The 13,647-nt window shown below is 41.8% G+C and overlaps 1 protein-coding gene across 2 annotated transcripts in view; it reads left to right on the plus strand.

Annotated features, from left to right (window-relative positions):
* Window positions 1–1,486: 1,486 nt before the first annotated feature.
* USO1 (USO1 vesicle transport factor) overlaps window positions 1,487–13,647 on the plus strand; it is an 85,260-nt gene continuing 73,099 nt past the window's right edge. For both annotated transcript variants that reach the window (XM_069091993.1, XM_069092002.1), the window contains exons 1-3: window positions 1,487–1,639; window positions 12,515–12,601; window positions 12,682–12,746. In XM_069091993.1, the coding sequence (XP_068948094.1) occupies window positions 1,574–1,639; window positions 12,515–12,601; window positions 12,682–12,746 (218 nt within the window). In that variant the 5' untranslated portion in view covers window positions 1,487–1,573. The remainder of the gene's footprint in view (window positions 1,640–12,514; window positions 12,602–12,681; window positions 12,747–13,647) is intronic.

The raw sequence follows: 13,647 nt of genomic DNA on the forward strand, positions 1-13,647 counted from the left end.
GAGGACATGACTTGCAGTTGACTGATTTCAGTGAGGGAGGGTCGTGCAAGGTCACTGGCCTCACTTTCTCTTCCAGAACAAAATGAGGCACTAGAAATGAATGAAAGGGAATTGCTCTTACATTAGTACTCACTACAAAAAAATGGGATTATGGAAACAGATGCAAGCAAATACTCTATGAACTATAATGTCAGTATGCTCATTGACCAGTCCTCTCATAGTGTCTGGGTGCTCATTGACCAGTCCTCTCATAGTGTCTGGGTGCTCATTGACCAGTCCTCTCATAGTGTCTGGGTGCTCATTGACCAGTCCTCTCCTTATACTTGGATGGCTTAATACTGAGTAAAAGGAGAACCACAACAATTTACATAATGACAACAACATTATGAAGAAAAACTACTTTAAAAGACAAGAACTCATTCATTGAAATTACCGGTCATCCTGAGGATCTATTGGGTTATCTTCATGCTTGATTCTGCTTATTAATTAATAATTATTATGCTAATTAAATGATTAGTGATTAAAAAGAGGCACATTAAAACATTTTTTTAATGCACAGAAGAGAATTGAGAGGCACAGAAGGAAGTGGACAGCTGGAACAGCTTTAAAATGTTTAACTTTTTTGAATAGATTCTACTTTATTTTTTGAAAAGCAAGCTATGTGAGATAGAGGTTTCCTGTACAGTCCTTTTCCCTGGTATGCTCCGCTTCGTAGAAGGAAATGCTCATTTGGGGCATTTTCGGAATTCAAACCAAACCCCTAGGGCAGCATGGGGAGTGGGATGCGGCACACGCTGCCGAACTTTGTTATTTAGCTTAGCCAAGCTGCTTTTATCCCTCTTTCTTACAAAAGGCGATGCTACCGAGCTGGTGGACGAGGTGGTAAAAATGGGGAATTTGAGAAAGAGCCCCAGACATGCAGGGCACTGGTCAGTGGTCTAGCACTTGAGAATCGGCCCCTCTGAGCCCGGGGCGGCTTAATCGCGGTGCCTCCCTCTTACTGTGCACCAATCGTTTGTGCTGAGCTCCTCGGCGGACTGCCATTTCCCAGAGTTTGCTTTGGCTTTCTCTGTGTCCTCAGCCTTAGCGCAGTACCTTGCATACAGTAGGTGCCTAATCGGTGGTTGACTGACAGTGCCTGGCACACAGCTGGTGCTTAATAAATGTTTTCGCCTAGACTTGGAAAAATCTGTCCCTGCCCTCGAATGAGGGAGACAAACTGCGAACTGCAGGAGAGTTCCCGGCTAGGACCTTCAGGAAAGGCTCCTCCTGGAGGGGGCGGGGTCAGGGGCGGGGCCTCCGAGGGCTCCTCGCGAGCTCAGGAGCAGTTGCCGGTCCCCTCCCCCCCCCTCCCTCCCGGCCGCCACGTCAGGCCACGTCCGCGCGCATGCGCAGGCCGGCCCGCCGGCGGTGGTTTCCGGGCTGTGCGGCTGCGGGCGGGCGGACGGACGGGCCGGGGGCCGGGTCCGGAGTTCGAGGGCTAGGCCTGGGAGTTGGGGGGGGGGGCAGGTCGAGGGTAGGGGTTCTGGGGAGGGGCTGGGAGGAACCTCGGCCTCCCGGAGCGAGCGGCAAGATGAATTTCTTTCGCGGGGTGATGGGGGGTCAGAGCACCGGACCCCAACCCTCGGGGGCCGAGACGGTGAGAGGGAGAGGAGCCGCCGGGAGCGGGGAGGGGGAGGGGCGCGGCCCCCGCGGGCCGGGGGGAGGGGGAGGGTGGGGGCGGGGCCGCCGGGCGCCCGGGGGGGGGGGGGGGGGGCGGGGGGGGGGGGGGGGGGGGGCCGGGGCCGCCGGGAGCCCTGTATTAGCGGCTCGGCCGCGGTGGGCGTGTGAGTGCCGTGTTTACACACCCGGGCCAGGCACCGCGGCCGGTGCTGACCCGCGCGGGTGTGCGCGGGTGCCTACATGCGGGGTGCGCTTTTGTATGTGATGTTGCATGTGTGTGTTTGGGTCATACATGTACACGCATGTGTGGTTATAAAGAGACAGAATCCCTCTCCAGAGCCGTGACCGCCTCTGTAAAGTGGGCATGAGGGCACCTGCGTTCTCTCAGGGGTGTTGTGAGGGCCCCAGCAAGGCTGCTGAAGCACTTTGCCAACCCTCAGCAGGCAGCTGTGCTCAGACCGTGACAGGTTCACGGGTGGGGAGGGGCGTGCTCGGGGGGCCTCCGCTAAGAAACCCTGCTCTCAGGCTCTCTGCTTGGTGTTTTTCTTTTTTTTTTTAATTAATTAATTTGTTTGTTTCCTTTTAGTTTACAGGATTCTATTCCACAATTCCTTGAGTTCACATTTTGTCCCCCTCCCTTCTCCCCCCCGCTCTTCCGCTCTAGTCATGGCGGCTTATAGTCAAGTATAGGACCTGTAAATACTTTCACATTGTACCTTAGTCAGGTTATAAGGCTCTCTGGTTAGTTTCAAGCCTTTCCCATCTTGGCCAGTCTCCTTCCTTGGAAGCCTTGGCCTCCCAGAGTGGAGTGGCAAGCTCTGCTGGCCTTCCTGCTCCCTTGTTTCGTTGAGGGAGTGCCTACAAATTAGTCAGTAGGCGTTTATTCATTACCTGCTGTGTGTCCCTCACGATGCTGAGTGATCTCTGGGGATATAAAGGCAGAAAAAAAGACAGTCCCCCTCTCCAGGTGCTTACAGTTTCCTGGCAGAGGCAGCAAACACATAGGAGTAGTTGAGTATACAAAGAAGAATAGAATGTGGATTTTAACATGAAACTGGATTCTGATTCCTTATCATGCTTCTCCATTTACCTTTTTTAGGGAATACTTTTATTTATCATTTATTTATTAGGGAAAAAATACTTTTTTCAGTTAATGAGCATTTAAAAATAAGTTTTTATTATTTTTTTTCATCTCATCTTAGTTTTGCCCATTATCCTTACCCCTCTCTCCAGAGAGCTGTTCCATATAACAGTGATTTTTTGAAAACATAAGGAGAAGGAGGAAAAAAATCTGCTCAACTTATCAATACTTTGAAACAGTTCAAAAGCATGTGCAATACCAGTGGATACCACCTCCTTCTGCACTCACACACTGCCACAAAGAGGTGGGTTTGGAGGGCTCTCTCATTTCTTTCCAGTCCTGCTTGATCTTCATAATTTTGGAATCTACTTATCCCTTTTTAAATGTATAGAATTACAGTTCTGTCTCTTTTTAATCTTCTCTTCTGTGTGTTTTAGAAGGTTTCATTGCCACTCTTTTTTTTCCTTTGCTGTCCTGTCTTTTCTTACACACACACACACACACACACACACACACACACACACTCCTCCTCCCTCCCCTTTAATAAGTATAATCAAGGAGAATAAGTTCAGGCTCTCCTGCTGCTGCTAAGGTGGGAAGCACGCTTTCCTCTCCCTATGGAGCTGTGATTGCTCAGAGTTCTGAAGTCTTTTGGAACCCTTGTTCTTTACCATGTTGTCCTTGAATGAATTGTTGGGATGATGCTCCCTTCACTGCACACCAGCTCACATAACTCACCCAGGTTTCCCTGAATCTGGGCCTTTTGCAATTTCTTACAGTAAAATAAGATTCCATCATATTAATATGCATTCCCCAATTGATGAGTTTCCACTTTATTTCTATTTCTTTGCTACAACAAAAGTACTGCTGCTGATAACAGTTGTAGAGTGTGTATGTGTGTGTGTGTGAATTTAAGAAAAAAAGTGCTATTATTAATATCTTTGTATATGATGAATGGCAGAGTTTAAGCATTGGGAGGACTTGCATGGTTACCTAGTTTGGGCCAACCCCCACACCAAGGAATTCACATTAATCCCCACCCAGGTACTTGTAGCTGTGTGACCTGAGTTGGTCACGTGACCTCTCTGCCTCAGTTTTCTCAACTGTAAAATGGGGATCATAATACTGCTCACCTCACAGGGTTATTGTGTGGACCACACGAGATAACACTTATAAGCACTTAGTGCCAGGCACTTTAACAGATGCTTCTTCCCTTCTCTTCCCCTATAAAATACAAGTGGTCACTGGCCTCTGCCTCAGTACCTCCAAGGAGCCAGAGCCCCCTGTGTCCTGAAGCAGGCAGTTCCACTTTGCATCATTAACTTCATTCCCTGACATCAATCCTAATTTTATCTTTTTGTAATTTACACCGAATAGTGTAAAAAAGGTTTTTCCTTTTGGAGCCAAACGCAACAAATCTAATCCGTTTTCCACATGATTGCCCTTCAGATACTTGAAGACAGCTAGCTTCTGCCCTTCTCCAGGATAAGTATGTCCTTTTCCTTTACCCATCCTCGTATGATATAGACTCACAGTCCTTCCCTGGTCAGTGTCCTTCCTGGCACCCAGAGATGAGACCTGAAAAGAGTGCAGAAAAGTGAGGCTGTTACTTCCCTACCCTGTGAAGCTGTGCCTCTTTATAAATAAAGCCCAAGATCACATCACAGACTCATGTTGAGCTTGTAGTTCATGAAAACCCTCAGATCTTTTTCTGCACGACTGCTTTTTATCCAGCCCTCCCCGATTTGGAAGCATGAAGTTGGGTTTTGGGTACCTGAGTAAAAGACTTTACATTTGTCTCTGTTGAATTTCTTGTAATTGGAGGGGGCACAGTGCTCTAGCGGGGGTTGGCGTTGGCAAGATACAGCCTGAGGACCAGACACAGTTTTTGTGCACTCTTGGACAAGTTAAATAAAGTTATATTGTATTTAAAAATATAGAAACCATTCTTAGTTCCCTGCTGCCACTGGAGGACACTTAGTGCTAACCTGTCAAGATCCTTTTGGATACTGACTCTTTATCAGGGTGTTGGCTGTTCTTCCTACCTTTTTGTTACATAAACTTTTATCCAAGTCACTGATGAAGTGTCAGACAGGGCTAAACAGATCCCTGTGGTACTCCACTGGAGACTTGCAAAGTTGCTCTTTGAAACATTCACGACTACTCTTTGACTCTGGCCTTCCAGCCAGTTCTGAATCCGTCTTGTGTTATTTTCTAAACCTAAGCCATGTCCGTCTGTATTTTCTAAAGAAAAGTATGAAATACTTTCTTAAGACCTTTGTTTAAACCTAGATAAGCTCTGTTCACAGCATTCCTATCATCTCCTAGTTTAGTAATCCTGTGAAAAACTGGAAATGAGGTTTACCCGGCATAACTTGGTTGTTGTTTTTTTCCTGAGTATCATTTTTATTTCCAGTTCTGGTTTTGCTGTGATTTCTTTTTTTAAAAAATATTTTTTTCCTCAATTACATGTAAAAACAATTTTTAACATTTAAAAAAAATTCTGAGTTCCAAATTTTTTCCTCCTTCCCCCTCATTGAGAAGACAGGCAATTCTATATAGGTTATAGTGAGGTAACGAAAAACATTTCTATATTAGTCATGTTATGAAATAAAACATAGACCAAAAGAAATCCCAAGAAAAATCAAGTTTAAAAAAAGTATGCTTCAGTCTGCATTCAGAATTGATCAGTTCTTTCCCTGGAGGTGGAAAGCGTTTTTCATCATGAGTACTTTGGGATTGTTTTAGATCATTGTATTGCTGAGAATAGCTAAGTCTTTCACAGTTGATCATTTAATATTGCTGTTACTGTGCATAATGATCTCTTGGTTCTTCTCACTTCACTTTGCATCAGTTCTTGCCATGTTTTTCTGAAACTATCCCCCTCCTCATTTCTTATAGCACAGTAGTATTTCATCACAATCAGCTACCACAACTTTGTCAGCCATTTCTTCATTGATGGGCATCCCCTCAATTTCCAGTACTTTGCCACCACTAGAAGACCTGCTATAAACCTTTTTGTACATACAGGTTCTTTTTTCCTTTGATCTCTTTGGGGTATAGACCTAGTAGTGGTGTTGATGGGTCAAAGGATGTGGTGTAACCTGTTCTTCATGAAACCAGGCCTCGCTCTTTATGATCTCTGCTTCTCTTTCTAGATGTTAACCAGTTTCTTTTTAATGATCTGTTCTACAATTGAGCTTCAGTTGCAGTTAAACTCATAGTCCTGTAGGGTTATTTTTTTTCTTTTTAAAAAAATTCTGGACTTAACCAACACCAAATAAGATGGACATTTCCATATGTAAAGCAGAAAAGAGAATGAATGGTACATGGAACTATGAGCTTTTCTTTTTTGCCGTGTGCTTTTTTTCTCTTTTAAGTATATTCAACATATCTCCAGATGTATTCTGTTGGTATTTCTTACTGACTATCATTCTATTCTCTAATAGATGTTTTGAAATACTTCAGACCCTCCTTTACAGATTTTTTGGTGATCCCATTATTGCCCCCTAGGGTGCCTTCCCCCTCCCCTCATTTGAAAGAAAGAAAAATAAAACCTTGGTGTCTTTTTACTATCTCATTTTTACTGTCTCCTTACTTACCTTGTGTGTCAATACCTGTTAGTAATTTTTGTCTATCATTTTTAGTGTAAAGTTCATTCTTTTTTCAGAAAAGAACAAAACAACAACCAATTTCATAGCTCTCTCTTCTCTACCGTAAGCAAAGGTCTGTTTCATCTTTGATCATTTTTATTGTCTTTATTTCTCTCACTAGCGTCCATCCATTCTGAGCTTTAGATTTCAGAACACTTTTTACCAGACTGTGTCACACTCTTATATTCATCTTTTGTTATTTTCACCCTCCTTCTTTCTTCCGTACATTTCTTGTTCACATTTTAAGTTGCTTTATGAGTTCCTTGTGTGTGTGTCCACATTGGTCTCTTCAAACAAATCCTATTCTTCCTCCACGTTGAAATTGTCTACCTTTGTGTCATTAGAATTTTATTCTTGACCATTTCTCATCCATCTTGAGCTTACTTCCTTTGAAGCATTTTTTTTTAAAGCAGTCGGGGTTGAGTAACTTGCTCATGGTTACACGGCCAGTTATTATTATTTTTTGTGTGGGTGCTGAGTATCTGAGGCCGGAGCAGATCCCAGGCTCACTGCGCCACCTGAAGCATTTTAATACGTAGAATCCTACCTGTATTTCCTCTGAAGCAAAAATATTCTTTCCTAAAATCTGGTGCAAATCAAACTATGCCCATCCTTTTTCTCTTGGCTTTGATCCCTTTGGGCTAACATAGGTATCGGATCACAAGTTCGTGCTGTATGGGGTGCGGTTTCAAATTGCTTTTGAGAATGGTAACGTGTATTAGTGTGCTTCACCGCTCAGTAATTGGCATTTCCCTTTTCCTGTCATCTTTGCCATTCTGATAGGTGTGCAGTGGAGTTTGAGTTGTCTTGCTCGCTTTCTCTTATTGATTAGCGATAGCTTGCCTTTCCTGTGAGAACTGCTCGTTATCTTTCGACTTTAGCCTTGTGTGAAATGGTTCTTGTTCTTAGATATTTATATTAATTTCCTATCTATTTTGTATAGTTGACCTTTATCAGAGAAATTTTGTTTCAAAGATTTTTCCAATCCAGTTAACTGGGAACCTTCTAATTTTATGTGATTGGAGTTGTTTACTTTATCTGTAATCCTGTTTCTTTTTTTTTTTTTTTTGGAGGGAGGAAGGCAGGGCATTTGGGGTAAAGTGACTTGTCCGAGGTCACAGGGCTAGTTAGTGTTCCCTGTCTGAGACTGAATTTGAACTCAGGTCCTCCTGCCTCCAGGGCTGGTGCTCTATTCACTGTGCCACCTAGCTGCCCCTATCCTGTTTGTTTCTTACTTGGTTAAGAACTCTGGTGGCACAGTGAATAAAGCACCAGCCCTGGAGTCAGGGGGGACCTGAGTTCAAATTCGGCCTCAGACACTTAACACAAAAACTTGGGCAAGTCACTTAACCCCAATTGGCCTCCCCCAAAAAGAACTCTTCCCCTAGATATTTATGAAAGGTTTTTTTTCCCTTCTTTGATTATGATATTTATTGTGGTCTATGGTGAGTTATTGGTCTAAAATGAATTTTGCCGTACTGTTGCCTATTTTCTCAGCGATTTTTTTTGAATGTGTTTAGAGTCTTTGGTTTTATTGAACACTACTTTGCTAATCTTCCTTCTAGGTCTTGTGTTCTGATGAAATTTGTTTCTTTTTTACCAATACCAAATAGTTTTGATCATTTCTCTTTTGTAATATAATTTGAGATCTTTTGCTACTAGATCCTTTTCCCATTCTTTCCCTTGAGATTCTTGACCTTTTGTTTCTCTGTATATTTTACACTATCTTTAGTACTCTAAAGTGACCCGTTTGGAGTTTGATTAATATGGGATTTCATCTATACATTAATTTAGACAACAGTGTCATTTTTATTATATTGGCAGAGCCTAATCCAGAGGAATTGATAAAACTCACGTTATCTAAGTTTTTATTTCTCCAGTATTTTATAGTTGATTTCATTTAATTTCTTTGTTGCTATTTATAAGGTAGATTCCTAGGCATTTTATGCTTTCTATAATTATTTTGAAAGGGATTTCTTTTATCCCTTCCTTATAATAGCATTTCGAGATCTGCATCAGGTATACTGGTTACAGTGACTGTCCTTTCTTCATCCCTCATCTTAGGGCCAGATGAGGCCAGCACTACTTTTTAGATATATACTGTTAGCCATATTAAGAAAGGAATGGTCCTGGGAGCGGACCTGTGATTTCATTGCTCCGGGGAGACCTAGTTAAGTCATCTCCCTCTACCAAAGCCAGGTGGTTCCTTCTCTGCAATTTTAGATTTTAATTAGAGAATTGTCAGGGTGCTGAGAGAATGTGGCTTATCCTTTATCAGGGATGCCTTCTCCCTAGGCTTCCAGTGGGCTTTTCATGCACTCCTGGGATGGACATGAGAGTTTATTTTTGTTTCTCTTCAGTTCTTTTTTTTTTTCCTCTATCTAGTCCCCTTTTTGCATATTGACTGGGACAAATGTAGGAAGCATGGTTCTGCCATGGCTTTTCATATCACTGTCTTCACGGGAAGCCCACTTTTTGCTGTTCTTCACACTAACCAAGAGCATTCCAAGCACGGAATAAATGTGTTTTCTGCTCATCCTTTTCTCTTAAAATCCCTAATTATCTTCAAAACTTAGTTCAAATACCATGATTACCTCCTCCCCCAACCTTTTACTGGCACCACCTGCTAATTACCTTTTGTTTACTTTGCGTATGTTTATTTTGTGCATGATTAGCTGCTTGTGTAGTCTTCCTTGCTAGAATGTAGGTTCTTGAGGACAGGCTCTGTTGGTAGCGATACAGTGACTTTCATGCAGTAAGATTTAACAAACGTTTGATTGCTTGATATGAGAGGTCCTTGTCTTCTGGTATCTCCAGTGTGGTGACCTTTCTTTGGTTTATCTATTGGATATCAGAAGCCAAACTAGTGCACAGGTTCAGATCATACCAGTTGTGCAAACCTGGGTATGTTTCCTCACCTGTAAGAAGAGGGTGTGGAATATGGTCACCTCCAAAGTGCTTCCCAGTGCGTAATGTATGATCCTGTGATGAAATTTCAGGTGACAGTTGGTCGATTCAAATTGTTGCCACAGACTGTTAACAGTATGTAGAAGACAGAGTTTGTGATCGTATTGAGGCTCATTAGACCAGGAGAAATAAGGGAGAAGCAGTGGCAGAGTCCTTGGGCAAGGTTCTGTCGCTGGTCTCTTCTGGACCGATTAGTTCTGCACAGCGTCTGATGCCTTAGTTGAATTTGTGTGATTGCATTAGCATTAGGTCTGAGAAGCAAGCTTGAGGCTTTTTTTTTTTTATTTTTGGCTGTAAAATAGATCTCCCCGTCACAGCTGGTGCAGATGGAATGGATAGGAAGGCAGAGCTTGATTTTCCTCAGTCATGTTAGGCAAGTCCCCAAAACTCTCTTGGTCTCAGTTTCTTCATCTGTAAATTAGGGATGATAATAGCCCCGGCTTTATTCAAGCTCTTGGTAAACAGAAGTACTATGTGAATGCCAGTAATGATAGTTGTAAAAAAAAAAAAAACATGCGTGCCGCGTGTGGCTGGAGTCGATTCAGCTCGCCAGTCATTCTGTTTGACCCTGATGTGCAGCAGGCTCTGTGCCACATCTCTGGGGAGCACTGTCACTGTCCGTAGTGACACGGACGGATCCAGGCTGTATAAAGCCACCCAGTGTCTTTGTTTCAGGCATCCTGGTCGGCTCTGGTCCTTCATTGGAAGTCCCTGAAAGTTCAGAAGTTCACTAAAGGTCTCTCACAGGTTATAGTCAGTTTTGCAGGATGAGTTCCTTATGATTGTAAGTCAGTGCTTTTCGCCATTTGGAGTCTTCTGACCCCGGATCTCCGATGTGTAGTGGCAGCCATCAGCTCTTGGGGGACCCCAACAGGTTAGGTTCTTGGCTCTTTGGGTTTGACCTGGGACTTTCCCAAGATACTATACTTTTAGAAGGGGATAGGTGCATTTTTTCTATCTTTGCCCTTTAATTTTAACAGATTTGAGAAACTTTAACTTATTTCTTGAAGGATATTATCCCGTGTGTGTGTGTGTGTTTTCTGATTGCATTTTTTTTGGGGGAAATCCTATGATTTTTACATGATCTTTCCTTTTGATCTGTTTTCTAGGTCAGTTATGTTTAATATCAGATACCTTCATTTTTTCTACATTTCCAACCTTTAGATTTTCTTTCATATTTCCTGGTCTCTCATGGAATCTGCTAAGCAACTTGTAATTCTTTCCTCCAGAGCTTGTTTTTATCTCTTGCTTCATTTCTTCTAGGTATTCATGTTGTCCTTCTTGAAAATCTCTTTCTTTTTCCTTTGAGCCTCAATAATTTTTGATAACAATCAGTGTTTGCTTTTATTTGCTTGGCTTTGTGCCAGGGCTAAGCTCTGTCCTCTACTGTGCTTTTGGAGGGGTGGGATGGGCCTGCTTTTTGGTTCCCCTTCTTTGTTCTTCCACTGACCTCCATCTCCTAAACATGAGGATGCCCCTGGATCTTGGAGGTTCAGAATGTTGCACATTAGGGTCTTTCCTGGCATATCGGGACCTCAGAGCCCCTGGACCTTGTTCTTCCAGTATTAGCGTGATGGTCACTGACTCCTTTTCCCCCCAGGGCTTCCAAGGGTCCCACCCTGGAGACTTCTTGAGGGCTACTTGCCCCTTTCCTGCTGCTCTCAGGATTTGGGCTGACCTCTTCCCTAGTTCTGGTGTGGAAGAAGTCACAGCAGTTTCTCATCTATTTCCTCATCATTTCTTCTGGTGTGAGATTCATCATTTTGCTGGAGTATATGTGAGAGACCGAGGGTGTCTACCTCTGACCCTGCCAGTCATGTTATGTGGAAACTCCCCCCAGCATCAGCCCCATTTCTTGATTCCCCCATTGGTTTGCTAGCTGTTCTCAGTCACGTTAGTTAGTGGTCCCACCTTTACTAGTCTGTCCGCATCATGACACGTGGCTCACTTTCCCCCGTCTTGTCCAGCAGCAACCTCTTTACCTTTCCCCAGTGGAGCCCCTGTACTATGAGAAGATAACTTCTGCTGTACACAGGAGGGGCTTCAGAAATACTTGTTGAATGGATAATACTCGTGGATCCCTTGTCTTAAAGTGACTATAGAATGTAGGGAGAAGGCCAATTTCCACCTGTTCTGGCATTGACATAAAGGGAAAGACAATAGTGAGCAGATATCTTCAGGGGAAAAAAATAGGCTATAGGAGGTAAAGAAAGAAATCGGGGAGGAAAAAAAGTGAAGATCATGAAGTTATGATCCCTTTCCACACAGAGCTTACAAGTCTGGCAGGCATGTGTGACCTTGGCAAGAAATAGGGGGCCACTGAAGCTATTCAGGGACTAGAGAAATTTCTTTTTGACTCTACCATGAGAGAACCTGGGATAAGATGAGGGTTAACATAAGATGCTGGTGTCCCCTCAAAAAGTAAGGGAACTGCAAGATGGGTAATGAGATTAGTGGTAATGAATTCACTTGCTTTTATTCTGTGGGAGGAGGAGGAGGGAGGAAGAGGAGAAGAAGAAAGGAAAACCCTAGGCAAAAAAGGGGGGTGGCAGTTGGTCTTTGATACCTTCTCAGTCCTTTTCCCTTGCCCCTTTCTTAAATTCTGCTGTTTTTTGATGTTTGCTTAATTGCTGAAGACTCTCATGTATTGGTCTCTAGGCCTAATATCTGCCAGACTGCTTTCTAATTTCCATCAAATAGGGAGCTCTTTTCTCATTTTATGTGTTCTGGTGTGTTGGACACTGGGCTGTTGCATTCCATTGTTTCCTATTCTGCCTTATCTGTTCCATTGATAAACCTCTTTATTTTTGATCCTGTTTTTTGTGATCTTGAAAGTAGAGTAAGAACTATTGTTGTCTTTGGTCTGAATTCTTTTACTGTGCCTAGAACTAGAAGGTTTTTCACCTTGAGTAAAAAACAGTTGGAAAATGGCCTCAGGAGAAAGGCAGGGAAGGAGGAGGACTCATTGCTGTCCTGCCAGAAGAGGGTTTATTCTGTCCCTGACCCCCCCCGGGGTTGCCAGTGAGATTTCCAAAAGTCTAGTCCTGAACCTTTCCATTTGCAGATTAAACAGTCATTTTTTTTTTTCAATTTAAAATTTTGTATCTGACCTCTTAACTGGTTTAATGCTGTGCCGTTTCCTTCATGACAGATACAGAAACTTTGTGACCGAGTAGCTTCATCTACTCTTTTGGATGATAGAAGGGATGCTGTCCGTGCTCTCAGATCATTATCTAAGGTTTGTGACAGTTTGTTTTAAAGTATGACATTTCGACTGATTGTGCATTTTTTCTAATAATCTCTTTATTTGGTGGACAGAAATACCGTTTGGAAGTAGGTATCCAAGCTATGGAACATCTGATCCATGTTTTGCAGACAGACCGGTAAGTTTCTGTATTTTATAACTTTTCTGTTAATCAATAGAAATTAAACATATATGTGTGTGTGTATAGTTAAAATTCCAGAAATTATTAATGTAAGACATTTACTTAATTTCAACTTTGTTAACAAATTAAAGGTTTAAAATTTTTTCTAAGTTGTTAAATGAAGTTGGATTTTATTGACCACAAAATACTGCAATATAATTATCCCAGTGTTCCTTTTATATATTGGACGAGGTGCTCTTGTGATAGAAACATGAACTGTATAAGTGAAAAATGAGGTGAAGATTTCATTATCTCAGTAGTAGGGCCAGTGGAATTATTTTTAATCCATGTAACCTAAACACAGAAGGTTTAATTATTTTTCTGCAACTTTGATGTTAGAACCTAATAAGATTTGGAACGTAACACTTGTAAAAATTTCAATCTGATGGTTGCACTGTTTGTTCATAACATTTTCTCCTTTTCTTATGAACATTTATATAATATTTCTCGCTAAATCTGCTTTAGTTAGTGAAGAAAATTTAACATTTCAGTATATGCAGAAAGCCTTTATGAAAAGTATATTTAATATAATTAATTTAATATATTGTTTAATGCAATTTAAATTTAATGTAATTTAAAATTACATATTACATAATTATATTTAATTATAATTTTATATATAATTGATAGATACTATATTAATATATGATATACATGTAACTATTATTATTATACTTAATTATATAATTATAGTTAATATATAATTTAAGGTAATACTCTGTGTTAAATAATGTTCTGTGCACACTGGTTTCAGTGAGGATCTTTTAGTAAGAAATATAGTTTACTCCTCACTTATCAATTTCAAATCTCAAGAAATCTAAAGACATTATGGAATTAATCACATCAAATGAAATATATG

This window comes from Petaurus breviceps, unplaced genomic scaffold, assembly GCF_028583685.1.
Source record: "Petaurus breviceps papuanus isolate PSGF00001 unplaced genomic scaffold, PetGlider_PUasm1.0 126, whole genome shotgun sequence".
NCBI classification, from domain to species: Eukaryota; Metazoa; Chordata; class Mammalia; order Diprotodontia; family Petauridae; genus Petaurus; species Petaurus breviceps.